At 42.8% G+C, this 19,035-nt stretch overlaps 1 protein-coding gene across 1 annotated transcript in view; it reads left to right on the forward strand.

The window, feature by feature from the left end:
* The first annotated feature begins 1,063 nt into the window (after positions 1–1,063).
* Positions 1,064–19,035, forward strand: part of LOC125709015 (sodium/potassium-transporting ATPase subunit beta-1-interacting protein 3) — a 66,274-nt gene continuing 48,302 nt past the window's right edge. The window contains exon 1 of the mRNA XM_048976993.1: positions 1,064–1,508. Coding sequence (XP_048832950.1) covers positions 1,455–1,508 — 54 coding nt within the window. The 5' untranslated portion in view covers positions 1,064–1,454. The remainder of the gene's footprint in view (positions 1,509–19,035) is intronic.

Here is a 19,035-nt window from a genome sequence, read left to right on the forward strand (position 1 = left end):
GCGAGAGGTTGGAAAGCTGAGTGGAAATGAATGGGATACTAAGGAGAACTAAAGAGAAAGACAGGAATAAATCAGGAAAAGAGAGAAGTAAGGGAGCGGATATGAAGCATGGAGCCGCACTCAGCCCCGCCAGCGATACGGTGGAGAATAACATACCTCGGGTGTTGTGGTAGTTAAAGAATTCTGACAACTAGAATGCACAAGAACAATAATTGTTTTTACATCAAATATCAATTAAATCGTACACACACACACAATACCACATATCGTAGAATGATATATGCTATTCCGTATATTGTACAGGCCTGTTAATTATATATTCTTGCTTTTGATCGCTGTTGTCATTTGATTTTACCTTCTTACAACCATTCGTATAAAACAGTATTTCTTAACCTTTGGAATGATCATGTTATACTCTCAGATTTAGCCTGCCATTCACGTATATGTTACTGTGGCGATCTGATCACAGTACCATCGCCCCGGCACTGATATAGGAAGCGGTTGTCATTCATGCATTTTTAAATAGCTGTACATCTGCCTGTGGGCGGCACCGCGGCCTCACACCTTCGCCTGAGTTTGTGGGCTTTTCAAAAGGTTTTCTCCCGCGATGTCAAGAACATATACCGTGTACCCTGTGCAACCTAAGATCCAGACCCCCACCCCCCCCTACCCTGACCCGGAAAAACAGTCGGGAGATTAATGAAATATATGTCTTATTGGTCACCCTTACCAGGGGGGACCCTTTTGGCTTAAACAAAGACTGTTATATCTCAAGCCCCTTGACATCACCAGTGCTTCCTCTATACTGTTATGCAAATCGCTCAAAGTTTAAAGTCCTTGCAATGTAAAAAATGATTGGCTTGATAATTATACAGCATCAGAGCGTACCTGTAGCACGACATAATCATGCTATTTAAGGCTTTGTGAACTGATCACCCTTTTATGCTCAAAATCCCGTGAAATATTCTAAAGACAATGAAATGCCCGAGATGCTCCAATCATCAATGAAACAGACGGCATATAGAAGCGCGGATCCGGGTTTACAGGAGCAGATTGTCCTGGATGAGTGAGTTTGAGGGAAGCCTGGGCTGGCTGCTGTTTTTGGGGTTAAAGCGGTCACTCCCTTCGGCGTCCTGAGACACTAAGAGTCAAACTACCCATTAACCCACTAATCCCCGTCCGTTCCGGACTGGCTCGGGGATCCTGGTGGGGTGGAAGCCGCATCGCGGACGGGATCCTGCAGACATGCTGAGGGCGAGGCGAAGGCGTCCGTCTCCAGTTCCTAAATGCTTTTTTTTAACATAGTTGCCCGTCCGGCGTCTGCATGGATCATTCAGGCTTTCAGTCTTTTTGATGCCCGTTTCCTACCGCTTGGACACCGGGACGCTTCATTCTTCACCAGCCGGGCTCAGGACTAACATTTCACCGGGCGCTTTTGCTCCTTTTTACGGAAAATGGGTTGTTGCACCGGGAGATGCACGCTGATTTTTCTATGCACTTTACAGCTGGTAAGTACTCATGGCCGACATCATTTCTTTATTCTGAGGGCTACATTTCACATCTGCCGATCTTCACCGTTATATTTTGCAAAATTGAGTATTTGTGAAGTACCGGCATATAGAGGTAAGCTATAGTGTCTTTGTTCAGTATCGCTTTTCATTACTGAGGTGACCCCTTCTCGGAATAAAATCTTTCATGTATATTATTTTATAAATAAACTTTCTAAACGATGCTTCCACTGTGAAATGTTCGTATTTTGAATATTATAAACCTCGGTTTATAAACACTGGAGAATTTGTTTTATACTTGCGTGAATGGCAAGACGATTGTTGTGCAACAACATATTCAGACAAAAACTGAATATTCACTTGCTGAAGTAAGACAATGTCCACCTATTTTTTTCAACATCAGTAGAGCTTCTGATACACTTTTACATACAAGAGGCCAGCGAACAGCCTGGTTGTGTTAAAACGTGCACTTAATGAAAAATTCAGAGTAAAAATGAAAATGAAGAAGACAGACCGGCAGGGCAATTTTTTTGTGGTTTTATTTTTTTATTTAATTTTATATATATATATATATATATATATATATATATATATATATATATATATATATATATATATATATATATATATATATCATTGCATTAGTACAACGATGGGGTTATTTAGTAAAATATGTTGTCTTATATTTCATTTAACATATTTCATGAAATTATACGTAAAATATTCCTATGTAAATTAGCATAGTAAAGCAATACTAATAATCATCATAATAGAAGAATAAGACGAACTATATTAAATAAATGTGACAACTCTGTTGCTCACTGTGATAGTACACTATTTTTTTAATTGTATAGGTTCCTAAAATACACGGCTTTTACTCCTTTTTTAACTCAGCTTCTTTTCCCGTGAACAAATCAGTTGTGATATTTTTAACATGCAATTTCTATTACGTTTTTTTCCCACGTAATTCACAGACGTTTGTAGTGGCATATGTAATAAACTAGAGTCCTTGTTATGTAGACTGTATTTTAGATGTTATACATCTGTTTGTTAGTCTGTTGTGAGTCCTTTGTTTTATTCAGTCTACTCGTGTCTATTTAAGGGTGAAACTGCCCAGTTGACAACAGTGATCCTGAATATGTCAGTATACTTTCAAGCCATAGCGAATTTAATTTTAACTAGCCTTGCAATTTATAGTATCGACATATAAAATTAATTGCTAGTTTTGTAACCTGGTTGAGAACCGTATAGCTTAGTTTTCTCCAAAGAAAAATGTATTGGTAGAAAACTAGTCTTCCTGTTGGTCAGTTTATACACTGTTTGACTGTGGATTGTGGATTTGAAGTGTGAAATCTGCCAGAAATGTTTTCATCTTTAGATTATACCACCAATTTTGTTGAATTCAAATACACGTGATTGGTGACATCTTGTAACTGTAGACTGCAGATTTATTAATTTCAGTGTACTTGCCCTTCAAATTTAACTTTTGAGATGAGACTGCCAATGAGCTCAAGCCAAGCTTCCTCGTCCTACTTTTGGGAACCAAAATTCATGTGATCCAAAGATTTAACTTTTGTTAAATTTCTGAAATTCACTTAAAATTTTCCCAATAAAATTTCCCATGGGGGGCGGCATGGTGGTGCAGTGGTTAGCACTGTTGCCTCACACCTCTGGGACCCGGGTTCGAGTCTCCGCCTGGGTCACATGTGTGTGGAGTTTGCATGTTCTCCCCATGTCGTCGTGGGGTTTCCTCCGGGTGCTCCAGTTTCCCCCCACAGTCCAAAGACATGCTGAGGCTAATTGGAGTTGCTAAATTGCCCATAGGAGTGCATGTGTGAGTGACTGGTGTGTGAGTGTGCCCTGCGATGGGCTGGCCCCCCATCCTGGGTTGTTCCCTGCCTCATGCCCATTGCTTCCAGGATAGGCTCCAGACCCCCCACAACCCAGTAGGATAAGCAGTTTGGATGGATGGATCAAATTTTCCCATGGGTCGTAGTGATTTTTGTAACAATACTATTATACTATTATAGTTAGGTATGTTGGCATTGTTGTAATTTAGTGTGATGTTTAAAAATGGAGGCGTCCCTGACTCATATTGGTCTCTTAAGCAATTATAATAAAGCATTGCTTGGTTCATGTCCTTCTGTCTGATATACAGCAAATTAACAAGCCAGTTGGTAAGAATGGCAGAGATGTTGCCCTTGTATGCTGGTGGATTTCAGTGTGGGCTGAACTGCTGAAGTAAGTCTTTGTATAGGAGTGAAATAACTTTTCAGACAGATGCTTACACTGCGTATACTGTGGCCATATGGCTTGTGTTTGTGTTTGTTTTTTTTTGGGCATGGGGTGGTAATCGTGCATAATTCCTTGTTTATGTTCCCTAATTAGGGTGCAGTGCAGTGAGTATGCTGTATCTGAACATGGATTGTGGGGAGATTCCGGAATCTGCCCATGAGTTTTGCTTGAGATGGATGAGGTGGAAAGCTGGATTGAAGGGTGGCGCAATGAACATGGGAATGATGTGTGGACAGGAATTTGGGGCTAGTGCAGTGTAACGTGTAACGTATCTAACCAAACAGCTCATTATGTGAAATGAGGCCTTTTGTTTTAAACGTGCTTGTTTTCATTTCAAGACGGATTCCGGACCCATATGTTTGCTGTCTCAGTCTAAGTCTTGGTACAGTAAGATGTTAAATAGTACTGTAAGTATGTTTTCCAGACATATGATGTTGTGTTTTGACTTATTTGTATTTATTTTTTCAACTGTTCTTGCATATTGTGCACTGAGTGACTTGTAACTCTTCGTGATGTTGGCTCAGTGCTGCGCCATCAATGGAGCTCCCAGGGCCACCAGGAGTAGGGTGTGTTGAGGCCTGAGGTTGGATCTGTGAAGTGGCTGCTTCACACGGAATCAGGCTTTGTTTCATGTGGGGGGACACGCCCAAGTAGGGTCATGATCTCTCGCCTGAGTGGGATGGTGCTTCAAGACTCTGCCAAAACAGATCTGATTGTGTCCGAGTGGAGAATCAGGACACCACACATACCTGCCAGTCACATGCTGCAAACAGTCCGCACAGGACAGGGGACCCTGTGATTTCAGCTGAAGAGCTATTGTATTAGCATATTTAGTAGATGCTTTAGCTGGGCCAGCCAGCCAGTCCCTGGAGTTATTAGGGTTAAGGGTCTTGCTCAAATGCCCAAGTGAACCTGGGGCCTTCGGATCACAGGCACAGCACTGGCGCACACTGGTTTGGGGCGCCGTAGGAAGCATAAACTGTCTGAAAACACTAAGCCTTTGCAGCTCAACATTTACTTCCCTGTGATTCAGTTGAATGCTATGAGCACTTTCCTGTCACATGGTTATGAGTGGAAAAAAACATGGAAAAAAATGACTTTTCAGGAAAAAGGACGATTTACAGTTGTGGCAAAATCATGAAGCTGTAATAAGAATGTGGAGTATAGCAGAAAAGCGTACTGTGGTATTAGAATCCTTAAGTGGTATGCATACAGTATAGATGTTCAATTGGTGTATTTTCACTGATATGAACATGCTTTGGCCCCCCATTGGCTGACGGCGAAAAGATTTTGCTGCTTCTTATCAAATGGCAAGTTTTCTCACATGGCATTTTAAGTGATACACGATTCTCTTGAGAAATGTGCAGCCTTGGCATTGCGTGAAGAACTCGAGACGTTATCCCTGAAATCAATTTGCTACGCTGAAGACAAAGAATCACATGTCGACTGAGCACGTATAAGTTCAAAGTGGAATGAAGGAAACTGAGGGTTTCATTCAGTGCTCTTGCATCCAAGAGGATGACAGTCTTATGTCCACTGCTTTGCTACAGACATCAAAATACCCGGCATTCGCACTGGTAACATTTTATTGCTCATTGATATGGATTGTGGGTTGTATGAGGATAAAGTAATTCCCTCATTCACAATATCTTATGGAATCTTAATGTGGTTTGTTTCAATTCCTTTTGTAGCTGAAGTTTATTTACATATTTAGTTACCATGTTTAGTCACAGGTATCAAGGTGGACATGCATTAATTATCAGGTTTTCTGTATTTAAGACTGAAATGAAATAAATATAAACTATAAATATATATATATATAAACTAAAATGAAAGTCTGATGAATGACCGGGAATTAATTTGTTACATAATTCGTAAGACACTGGAAATATTTGATTTATTCAATCTTTTTCATGAACTTTAGTGTTTGCTTTCAGTAAAGCTAACCCATGTAATGATAAGCATATGATACTAGCTAAGCATGTACTCCGTGAGTTATATGGCTTGCAAATGCATTTATGGCACTAATATGGAACAAATGACTGATTCTGGAGAAAAATACGTAAAGACTGGGTGGGAATTTGGAGAGAAATCACTCTTAAAGAGCTTCAGCTTCTATAGTCTGCAGTGGGAGGCCATGGGTTAGGATGTGGTGAGAGTGATCTGCGGGATGCTGAGGGGTAGGATGTAGTCAGTGTGTCCCACCGTCAGTGACTGACAGTGCCAAACTCCCCATACACGCATTGTGATATTTATTCCTTCCTAGATCAGTGTTTCCCAATCCGGTCTTTAGGGAACCACGGACAGTCCATGTTTTTGCTCCGGTAGCTGGGAGGGAGCAAAAACATGGCCTAGCTATGGGTCCCCGAGGACCGGATTGGGAATCACTGTCCAAGATGGTGGCTTGACACTTCTCCTTCTGGTTGTTTGAGTGTCACAGCTGGTGTCGTCTGTGGGTCAGTCTAGGCCACTTGTCTTTATCATCTTATTTGTTGCCCTGAGTGAATCTGAAAACTCACTGAAGCGTGAGTATAATTACACGGTTTGTGCGTTCCACCAGAGCTGAAATAAAAACATGCTTCCTCTGGTGTCCTTGTAGACGTTGGTCAAGTGGAGCCCACGGAAACCCGTAAACAGGCATCACCCACACAGCCGTCCTCCCCAGTTCTGTTAGATTCCACAAGGTTTGTAAAGCTTTATCTGCAGAACATCCTGACAGGAGCTAAAACACCCCGCTGGATGTTTAGAGATGTGTCCATGGGATATTAGATGCTGAGATGATGCAGTCTGTTAGACGGGGTGGAAAGAAACATTGTAGTACAAAAAATATATTGTGTGAGTTAGGACAGTTGTTAAAGAGGAGTTTACTGTTGAGTGAGATGTCATAAGGGCAACATTATCTAATAATGGGTCTGACAGCTCATGGTACATGAAGACAGGTGGTTTCAAGTTATGTGGAGAAGGTAAACATGAAAGATCAAAGGTGGGCAGTTGTGTTAAAATGTGCATCGGTTAAGGATGTGCCAAGAGCATTTTTGTTCCTCTTGTGAATAATCTCTCTTTCCAAAAGTGAAGACGTTTTCAGCCCCCGCCACGAAGGGGCCCTTCCGATCTATTTCAAGACCGGCAACCTGACAAAAGTACACCAGAGAGACAGAGACCAAGAGAGAGGCAGAGAGATTACCTTAGGCCTTTTGGTTGAGAATTAACTTTATGCAGTTAACTGTTAAACAGTACGTTAATCCCTACCTGGTTATATTTTGAGAAGCACGTATCCAATTAGGATACCAATGGCTGTGATATGTCTCTGGGAAGCAGATCATATAAGGTAGTTCACTGTCTGTTAGTGTTTCTGCAGGAGTCTTAGCATCTTCTTGAACATTGGCTTTGGTTTCTTTTGGATATTAGCATCTACAGGGACCTTGTCTTTGAGCCCCTTGTTAGTGTAGGGGTATGATTCCCGCCTCTAATACTACTGGTTCTGGGTTCAACTCCCAAGCAATGCCATTCCCAATGCAATCTAACACCTCATTATTTGTGGAAATTAGCAGGAGAACATTTTAAAATGAATTTGAGGAAGCACTTCTTTACACAGCGTGTAGTTAGAGTATGGAATAGTCTTCCTGTTAGTGTAGAGCAAGCTAAAACCCAGGGGTCCTTTAAATCAGAACTAGATAAGATTTTAACAACTTTGGGCTATTAGTTAAGTTCTCCCCGAACGAACTTAATGGGCCAAATGGCCTCCTCTTGTTTGTAAATCTCTTATGTTCTACGGGGGCCTTAGCATCTATTTTAGCATTAGCTTCTACAGGGGCTTTGGCTTCTTTTTGGGCCTAAGCTTCTACAGGGGCCTTAGCATTTTGCTGGGTCTTAGCTTCTACAGGGGCCTTAGCATTTTGCTGGGCCTAAGCTTCTATAGGGGCCTTAGCATTTTGCTGGGCTTAAACTTCTACAGGGGCCTTAGCATTTTGCTGGGCCTAAGCTTCTACAGGGGCCTTAGCATTTTGCTGGGCTTAAGCTTCTACAGGGGCCTTAGCATTTTGCTGGGCCTTAGCTTCTACAGGGGCCATAGCATCTGCTTTGGCATTAGCTTATACAAGAGCTTTTGATGCTTCACGGATATCACTTCCAAATAGGAAAAGGTTTTGTCTGTAGTCTGAAAATATGGACTGAAAATATGTTTTACACATTAAGTTGCTAATTCAGACATCATTATCATTGCATGTCAGGTTACACGCACTGTTGAGGCATGAAGGGATGTACTAAAGATTTCATTTCTTTTTTGCTGCGGATCCGAGCAGATTTGAGCGTCCTTGGGGAGTTTCCGTCCAGCTGTGAGCTCGTCGCGTCTCGCCTGCATGGACCGTATCAGTCGTCCGGGCTGCCAGTCTTAAAGACAAAATCTGTGGCAGATTCCAGGTGTCACCGCAGATATTTGGACCCACCAATGCTGCCTAACAGATGGAGACATGACCACTAGTAACCTAGAACCTTTCTCAGTGTCGCTTGCAGACGTCTTATGCTCAATAACTTGGGCACATTACAGTTACACACACAGGTATTTAATGAGAAGTCCAGTCAAGGACATAAAACATATTCAATTGCATAAGATTTCGCTTTCTTCCATAACCATGTAGTTATTTTCCAGATGCATAATATAAAACAACTGACACTGGTAACAACTGAACTCATTTTATACCTTAAATATAGGGGTGGAGCTTAAGAAATCTTGCTAGTAGCCAGCTGGACTAGTTCAGTGAAAAATGTAGATAGATTATTAGTTTGAGAGTGTAATTAAATATTGAGATTGAATAGTTTGTTTGGCACTTTCTCAGAAGCAGCATCCATCCATCCATTTTCCAAACCACTTATCCTACTGGGTCGCGGGGGGTCCGGAGCCTATCCCGGAAGTAATGGGCACGAGGCAGGGAACAACCCAGGATGGGAGGCCAGCCCATCGCAGGGCACATTCACACACCATTCATTCACACATGCACACCTACGGGGAATTTTAGCAACTCCAATTAATCTCTGCATGTTTTTGGACTGTGGGGGGAAACCGGAGTACCCGGAGAAAACCCCACGACGACATGGGGAGAACATGCAAACCCCACACACATGTGACCCAGGCAGAGACTCGAACCCGGGTCCCAGAGATGTGAGGCAACAGTGCTAACCACTGCACCACCATCAGAGGCAGCATAATAAGCAAAATTTATGTAAATATAATAAATCAGACATACAAAAAAGATAACGAAATACAGAACATTGTGCAACAGTAAATATTAGTCCTGAATGAGTCTTGCTCATTACATTCGGTCTGTTTTTATCAGTCTTTGGTAATGGAGGGTTACAGAGGTAACGGCTCTAGGGTAATAGCTGTTCCTGAGTCTGTTTGTTTTGCTTTCTGGTCTGTATCTTTTTCCAGAGGGAAGGGGATCAAACTGACAGTGTCCAGGGTGTGTTTTACTTTTTACGAGCTAGCGGGCTGGTGTTCAGTTTTTCGTACTCGCCTTTTGTCGGATTCGCCCCAGGTGAGAAGGCAAGCTTTAATTTCCCGTCCTGCTTACATACAGCTCTGGAAAACATTATGAGACCACTCCATATTTTTTAAGAATCTGCGTTGTTAAATCCTGGTTCAATCCTGGTTCTGCTGGCAGAAAGATACACTGAGAGACAGGCTGCTTCCTCGCTCAAAATTTCTAAGACAGCAGTACACAAGAACAAGGTGAAGCAGGAGACAGTAGCAATGACCAAAAACCAGCCAGGAGGGCAGAAGTGACTTTCTAATGGAGATGACTGTCGACTTATGTGCCTCATAAATCGGAGGGTGACCTCAAGTGACCTCCAAAGAGAATAGGAAACATTAAGGGGTGGGAAGTGCACTGATAGCATAGTAAGAAGTGCTAGGACTCCTAACAGACCATAAAGACCTATAAAACTAGGCAGAAGCCCCTCACCAATGAGAACAGGGAAGAGCCAGGCTGCAGTTTACAAAAAAATGTATGTTTTACACAGGCGCACACCCATAAACGAGAAATTAGGGAAACTAAAAATGTTGCTGTGATCTCTTCATTTTTTTCCTGAGTCGTATATTTATTTTGTGCAGGTAATTCAGGTGGTTTTTTTCCATTAACCTGCAGTGGGGGATCTAATATTATGGTGCTAATTACTGGCTACTTGGCCCATAATGCAGGCGCCATAATGAGTGAGGAAGATGAAAACGAACCATGACTGATAGGAACAGGCGAGGTGCAACGTGTAACTTTTATTGTTATCTAACGGCCTGCTGCCTGTGATGGTGATTCGAGGCCGTTCGTCATGGTTTGGCAAAGCAGAGTTTGTGTCAGTTATGCTGTTTGCTACCATCAGCTGTTTGGCTTTGCATTTGTAAATGAGCAGCCAGTAACATAGACTATTACTCATCTTTATCACTGTGTTGTTTATCTGTTTCTGAATCCCTGTTTGTATGTAGCTCTTCTGTATATTTCTTAGTAAAGTCCTGCTATGAGGACCTGCCAATTCCTGCTGTTAGTTTTGACGACGACTATAAGGTAATTAGTCCTGAGCAGATGTTAGACACTGCTGGTCACGTGTTTCACCAGCTATATGCTGTCGGCAATAAAAAGACACAATTAAATTAAGCTGGGTTAATGCCCTCAAAAATGAAATGATTTAAGATGGGGCTCCCTGTACCTGTCCTCGGTGAAGGGGGCCAGCTCTACGCCATGTCTCCTGCACCAGCTGCGCTTTAACAGGGCAGAAGCGACGAGGCAGAGCGAGGCAAAGAGAAAGGGGCCGTCAGCAAAGTGCACGTTTACAACTGAGCTGTAAGTCATCATGATGGAGTATCGGGACTGGGAGCCGCACTAAATCCCATGGAAGTAATGAAACTGCACTTACGGAATGTGGCTGGGTGTATCAGGGAAGGTGCATCACATTTCACACTGGACATTTCATGTATGGCTGGTTCAAGCTGGGTCCTTTCAGCTCCCTGTCCGAGACGAAATGAAATCGGTTCGCTAAGTCGACGCCCCCTCGGAATATGGTGTCGTAGGCGGCCGCCTGTGTCGCTTCATGGATTCAATGACAATCTGTATTGGATGTTGATGGTAAGGTGATGACCTTGCAAAAGAAAAAAATGAGGTCAAAGAGTTGGGCTGCTTAAACATGGATGTAGTACCAGCATAGCACTCAGATACCATCACATAACAGCATTAAAACACCATAATGCAAGAAAATGTGCAAAGGCCTAGATTTAGAAGGATTAGCTGAATTAAAAGTAGCCATCATGCTTTCCCTGGGCTCACCTCAAACATGAAATTTTTAATTAATGAATTATGCAGCACAGATAACTATAGAGGTGAATAAAATTAACGACTATGGACTTTTTCCATTCCAGACTGGCAGTTCTAGGTCTCTCAGGAGAAACCTTTGTTGAAAAAGAAATTGGAGGTTTGGTTTTGTGTACCTAATACTCGCTATACTCTCTCTTCACCGTTGATGTGAGGGAGGATTGGCTTTGTATACCTAATACTCGCTATACTCTCTCTTTACCGTTGATGTGAGGGAGGATTGGCTTTGTGTACCTAATATTCGCTATGCTCTCTCTTTACCGTTGATGTGAGGGAGGATTGGCTTTGTGTACCTAATACTCGCTATACTCTCTCTTTACCATTGATGTGAGGGAGGATTGGCTTTGTGTACCTAATACTTATACTCTTCCTATACTCTTTCTTTGTCGCTATTGTGAGGAAAACCCTTTATAAGCTGCATTGCTCTTTACAGTCAATCCTGCAACACCCCCACCTCCCATTAAGACCTCAGGTACTGCCGTAACACAGCACCCCCTGCTGAAGGCTCACACTTCCCTGCTGCTTTCCCATATCCTGTTTATCCTACAGCTGGATGTACCTCTTGTGCTGTTTTTATATGCCAGCATAGTTCAGGATTAACAATAAAAGGCATAAAAGCTGAAGAACTCTCAATTAGCAGCAGTTACACCAGGGCCGAACCACCCCCCCCCCCCTATTCAGAACAAAGTGAGCCTGCTCTTCGCTTACCAAGGCCGCTTATCTGTAAATGAAGCCTAGGAGTACCTGCCTGATCGGACGGGATACGCTCACAGCATGCAGGGCGGAGGAATCATCATCTACTGTAAAATCTATTTCACCAGCCTTACAATCACGTCTGTTTATTTTCCACAGTAAACTCTTAAGGTGACATTCAAGATTGTCATCTCGTCATATAAAGACATACTAGGGCTGTGTAATATGACGATGAATATCGGAAGACGAAATACAAATGTCAAATATCGCAATTATGCTCTATCGTTTATTTCTCGATGTCGCAAAATACAGTATTTACGCGAACATTTTTTCGTCATTTTGATGTTTTATCGAACTTTATTTGTAACCCTCAGAAGACAGTCCATAAACATGTACCGTGCTTCACAAATATTTAACTATCCACAAATACGTATTTTTTTTAATTTGTGCTGTGTAAAAACATACCTACAAAATAGAAAGCGATTTTCACACTTGAAACGTGTTTTGCGCATTTGTGGATCGCGTTACATTTGCGATAAATCTAAATAATACAGACTTGTCCAGTAAAATGAAGCTTTAAGCATTAAAATGTGTTGGACAATGCACACCATGTAACTTAATATTATATGTTTATATGTATTTATTAATAATTGCACTGTTTCCATTCAGGCGGCATGGTGGCGCAGTGGTTAGCACTGTTGCCTCACACCTCTGGTACCTGGGTTCGAATCTCCGCCTGGGTCACATGTGTGTGGAGTTTGCATGTTCTCCACATGTCGTCGTGGGGTTTCCTCCGGGTACTCCGGTTTCCCCCCACAGTCCAAAAACATGCTGAGGCTAATTGGAGTTGCAAAATTGCCCCTAGGTGTGCATGTGTGAGTGAATGGTGTGTGAGTGTGCCCTGCGATGGGCTGGCCCCCCATTCCGGGCTGCGATGGGCTGGCCCATTGCTTCCGGGATAGACTCCGGACCCCCCGCGACCCAATAGGATAAGCGGTTTGGAAAATGGATGGATGGATGTTTCCATTCACCGCCAGAGCAAGACAGCTGGACTATCGAACATGAAGCGCACACATACAAACACTGAATTATATTACAGCATTGAAAGATATTACAGCCAGATATATGCATATAAGTTTAACTTTACCGCAGTATTAGAGTTAAGGTTTAAAGTGGAATCCGATTCCTGGAATATTTAAGCATAGATCCGCATTTCCCCACATACACCATAAAGCGAGAACACCAGGGAGGTGGGCTATACTGGGAAATAGGTTCGGGCTTAAACCTGAACAAAACAATTAAGTTTTACCTTCAGTTTTACGGCTGTAGTATCGTTCAACAAAAAAAGTCTGATTTTCCAGATTTCTTTCCGGGCGAGTTTTAATTCATACATCAATGTTTAAGTGAGCACTTCAAGTTCAACAGCCCTGCTGTCTTGTTTACAGTTACTGGCTGTGAATGGACAGTTAAGTGCAATTATTAATAAAATATATATAAAAGCACATATGAAAGTTACGTTAAAGTGTACATTATGCCCCCCCCCCACCAGTTTAATGCTTAAAGCACATTTAACTGGACATGTCTGTATCATTTAGGTTTAAACTTATTAGTCCCTTAATTGTCTTTTTTTGTTGTCTTTCGACGGACATAGTACAGTTATTATTAGTAAGAGAAAATTATTGCGAGAGTCCAAAACTTTATAAAAAAATATTTTCCCAACCAAACCTATTATGGTTCCTGTAAACCACTGCTGATCTGCAGAGAAAATAAATCACAAATACGTCACTATCCACAGATATGGCTTTTTAATTGTGTTGTGTAAAATCTTATTCGCACAGATACGGAGAAATTTGTACACTTCAAAAGGGTTTCGCATATTTGTGGATCTCCTCCTGAGATCCTGACCTCGCTCCTTTTTATTTGAAGATTTTAGTTTAATTCCTACTGCTAATTATCTGTAGAGAAAATCCATAATTATGAGGCGCAGCCGTGATATTTATTGTTATCGGGATATGAGATGATTTATATCGGGATATGAGATCTTGGTTATATCGCACAGGCGTAGGACACGCGTACACAAATATTCGTGCACCACATGGCTACCATCCCATCGTGCAATTTGGGATGAAGTGAAAAGTAAGAAATTGAAATATAAAACTTCAAAAAGCATCCAGTCGTCATTCACAGCTCTGTCAGTCATGCATCCGACATACAATCAATAAAATATTTATAAACAATATGTACAGTCTTTCCAACACCTGCCTATTAATTCTAGCCATTCCACAACATACACTCTATCCTACAATAAACTGGACCTCATCTCTGTCTATGTGGTCAAATAACAGCCAAATCCAAAGAGTTTACATTTAATAAAAATATTGTAAGCAGAAGGGTACTGTGTGGGTTAGGACACTGCCTGTGATTCGAAGGTGACTGGTTTAAATCCCAGGGTTGGACGAGCGATGTCATCATTAGGCCCTTCAGCAAGGCAGTTAACCAGTCAGTTGTTCCAGGGATGGTGTGACTTCCTGAAAAATGTGCTTTTTGGGGGCCAGCCTGCCCCCAGAGGCCAAGCGGTGAAATGCAGTGCTGTGGTGCCTGGGGCCTTCATGCGCAGAGTCTGCACTACCTGTGCGTTTTAGCCCTGGAGCTGCTTGTGTTCTGCTGTGACATCCTGTCTGATGTATCTGCCTGAAAGCGCAGCCGGCAGAGATGAAAGTCTGGCTTTATCACCTCGGAAACCAAATCCGGCTCTCTCAGGTTACAGATTCAGATGAAGGGTGTCCTGGCATCTTTCTCAGGCAAAGACGGCATCATATGTGTGCAGTGTGGTGAGCAAATAGGGTGGGGGGGGGGGGGGCAGTCAAAAGCCCTGAACACAGACAGACACGTGGCTGCATGTTAGGCGTCCCGTGATGTATATCATGTGATTGTTTAGCTGCTGTGGTCATAGTCTGACGCAGAGTAATTCGCAAACCGAGAGGGAACGAGTGATCCAGCTATTAAAAAAAAAAAACGCAAAAATGGGGGCAATGGAGGAGAGAGGGAGAAACGAGAGAGGATGGAAAATAGGGTGTGAAAATGAGGAGAGAGGGAAATGAGGGGAAGAAAGAGAACAGGGAGGAAGGATGGATGATTTCACACCTCGTGTACAATTCGACATCCTGCCGGCAATTAGTGCTGGAAAAAAAAAACTAGCAATGAGTTTGCTGTGTTTCAAGCTTGTTTAATACAGTAAGTCATTCAAGATGATGGCCTTTGGCTGTAACAATTAGCCAAGCAGTAGTGCTGTGCTGTAGAGCTGTCTGAAAAGACGTCTTTATTCGCTACGAGCTTTATATAGAAGCCTTTAGTCTGCGATGCCATTGTCATGGCCTGTGTTTCTGATCCTCTTGTCACTGTGGAGTGTACTGATGTACTGGTTCATCTACCTGTTATTAGTCACCAACCCCCCCCCAAATTCAGCTTACTATGGGAAGGTTTAATCCCCACAAAACAGCAGAACATCTTCATCGATACTGACTGCACATAATGGATGAATGAATGGCTGCTTGACGAATGATAATGGGCAGCAGGAGTGATTCCCATAATAATATGAAAGAGAATCCAGTCTGGAAAAGAGATTTGTGTTGCCCACGGTACACATGGTTTTCTTTAGGACTATAAGGAGGACGGATAACGTGCATCCATACCACATGTACCCTTACCCTGAGGCCTGGGCTATTTTTACCTTGTAATTATAGGGTTTGTAGCTTAATTTTCTCTCATGGGACCTGTTCTTCTTGCAATTTATTGAAACCACAACGTAATAGCACATTGTACCTTTACTAGAATTACGATCTGTTCCAAATCGGTGGGTCTCTCCTTTCGTCAGTCCTGCTTTTGTTTGTTGTGCTGTTGTCAGAGAATAAAATATGAATAAAGAGAAATCTCTAGAGGGGGAAGATGATGATGTATTAATCTGTCTTGGTGTTTTCTGAACAATGTGCAGAGCGGTTAAGGTTAGGTATGATGATCATGGTTAGGGTTAAGTTTAGGCTTAAGTGTGATGATAATGGTTAGCGTTAGGGTTAGGTATGATGATTGTGGTTAAGGTTGGGTTAGGATTAGCAGTTGGGGGTTTCAGGTAAAGGTTAAGGGTAAATTTTGGGGCTGGAGATGAGATTAGGGTCAGGGTTAGGATTGTGCTCGGAGTTGGTGTCAGGGTAAGGTTTAGGGTTTGGGGTTAGGCTTAGAGACTGATGTTAGGTTTAAGGTTAGCTGTGATGATCATAGTTAGGGTTAGGTATGGTGATTGCGGTTGTGTCCTTACTGCGTTTCTGAACACACCCTTTCTCGCTTCTCCTACTCAGGTCTCAGCGGTATCATATGCATCTGTAATCAGATATGAACTATATAATAGCATCCATCCCTCCCTGGATCGCTTTACATTCGCCGTCACAGATGCTATTGAGGGGTATCTGTCAATGTCACGCTCTGTTCAGCCAGATGGGCCTGTCTTCAGCTGCTTTGTGAGACCGGAGAGGCTGTTTACACGAGTGAATGATGACGTTCTGCACGAGTCCTACATTTGTCCCTCAAGATGCATTTTCCTCAAGAAGGTGCTGGATGTTAGCGCTGCGCCGTGGCCCGCTGGCTCTGCGGGGGTCATCCAACTGACAGTCGGCTGCGATCGCCATCTCCTGCTGTCATGAAGTGAGCACTCTGATGGGAACCCAGAAAGGCCAGTAGAACTGCTGTCATCGGGGTCAGTCTGCTCCATATCAGGCTGCTCCAGTGTCGGCTTTGGGGGTGTACAATACTGTAAAATATGTCAATCTGTTATAGTGCAGTAGTGTGAAGGTGTGACGATGTGAATGTTGTGTTAATGTGACTGAGTTGGTGTAAGGTGATGTAACAGTGTCAATGATGTCATAGTGTTATTGTGTAACTGACATGATGATGTAGTTAGGTGAGTCTCATAATATGTGATGTGATAGTGTGAATGATTTGACTATATGATATCAGGCAAATTGATGTGGCGTATTGGCCAGAAGCTTGGACTACTCAGTGAGGACTGTAACACGATACTGGCCGTAACACTGGGGTGTTTCCTAACACATATCCCAAACACAGCCCTGTCAGTACCCGTAAATCTATATTAAGTGATGGTATAGAATTACAACTGTCTCCATATTTAACGTGGCGATAACAATGGGAATTATCCTGTTTTCTTTAATGTATCAAGCACAAAGAATAAAGTTAGTCTTATTTTTTAAGAGGATGGGAGTGGGCCGAGCCCAGATGTGACCTATGGGGTTACAGGTGGGGGCGTAGGTGCCGCAGTGACTGTTACGTCACAGTAAGGGTGTTTTGTGGTGCGTTTCTGTCATGTTCATTGCTCTGCTCTGTTTGTCCTGCTTCTCTTCTCAGACACGTGTGTCAATGTGTGTCACACCTGTACATTTTGGGCCAGATGGTACAAGGATCAACCTAAAGTTCTTCCAGGGAAGGTGGCAGAGAGATCATGCATCTGGATCCTCGCAGAATCAGTACAGAGGTCGCCGGCTGCAGGAACTGGCTGCCACGGGGGCTGTGTTAGTCGGGGTGAAAGGGCAGGGCATTGCTGCTCTGGGGGGGGGGGAGGGATCGTGTCCCTCAAGGGCCACATGAAAGCGGTCAGCATCCGTGTTTACACTGTGGGGGGGCGGGGAGATTGTTCTCATGCATTATTCAAGGAAAGGGGGCAGGCTTGATTTACATTGCTTTAATTGCCCACCTGGGTGTTCCCTGGCTCTGGGTAGCGTCTCTCGTGCACTGTGCATGTATATATATGTGTGTGTGTGTGTTTGTGTGTGCGCGCGCATGTGTGTGTGTATGTGTGTGTTAAAGGGCATCGCTTTTAGCTATGACATTTTCTAGCCCACTGTTGTATACAAGCTAAAAGCTTTAAAATTCTTTTGGTATCAGATCTGTGTCCAGTCAGGTTTGCACCCATAATTCCAGCGAGGAAGGGAAAAAAGAAAAGGAAAAGGGGAAAGGAAGAAGACGGCCAGTATCTCAAAATAACATGCTTGTGCTTTGCATGTTCTGCTTTGGTTGAATGTTTTATACCGAATTGTAAATAGTTTTTGTGCCACGTACTGTCCGACTGAGTTTGTCATAGAACGTATGTAAATGGAGTGTGACTGACTGTACGTCTGGCTGAAAAGGAAGCGAGGCGGTATCACTGTGTCCCTCGGGGGCTGGAGGATGCGGGGGGGGGGGGGGGGGGGGCTGCAGCTGTCTGCACTCTCATGCTCTCTGCTCCATCTCTTTGAAGCTCTGAATCTGGACACCTTTGAGATCCTCTAATGGTTTCAGCTTCGGCTTCATGACAGACAGTCCTTACAAGTGAAGCTCGGCGAATTCATTTAGGCAGATCTTTTGTGTTGGTTTGTAAATCTTGGCATCTTTTTTTTAAAATGGGGTATCACTTTAAAGTAGTGAGAGGTACATACAGTGTACTGCAAATAGGACGAATGACTCAATGTGTTGCAAACATGGAACACTGAGACAATGGAGATCATCTTATTTTGTGTGGCAGTGTCTGGCATTACAAATATTATTCTCTGGCTGTGATACAAAGCTTACTAAAAGCAAACCCTTACTGCACAGTTGTTGTAATGACACCAATCAGTTCACTTAGCATAGATTGTGATTTTTAATCTTGGGGAAAGATTTATAGATGGGTTTATGGTGATTATGTTGATAAACATTTTCCTTTGTTTATTACGATGTCATACAGGGTTTACATTAAGTGTTTGGCCGCATCCTGTCCCTAAGGCTGTGTAATGGCTTTTTAGCATGTTCGATGTCCTTCCTGATTATCTACCTTTTCTATTCTGCTGCTGAATAGGAGGAGAATCTTAAATGCAGATGGAACGTTTACAGATTCTGACTAAACATTTCAAGGGCAAAATCAGCAGCGCTCACTTTGCAGCAAGCCTGGGCCTGCTCCTATTCCAGTGTGGCTCCAAATGAGAGTGGGGGGGAAACCACACATTGGTCTGGGGCCCCCCATTGAGTCCCCGCAAAACACTAAAGAAATGCTTTCCTTATTTAGGAGATGCTGAAGCAGCCTGTGCTGCTAACCAGCTACAATGTTCTGACTCACTACTACTCACTAGCTGTTTATTTAGATTATTTTTTAAATTATTATTAGG

Source organism: Brienomyrus brachyistius, chromosome 15, assembly GCF_023856365.1.
Source record: "Brienomyrus brachyistius isolate T26 chromosome 15, BBRACH_0.4, whole genome shotgun sequence".
NCBI classification, from domain to species: domain Eukaryota; kingdom Metazoa; phylum Chordata; class Actinopteri; order Osteoglossiformes; family Mormyridae; genus Brienomyrus; species Brienomyrus brachyistius.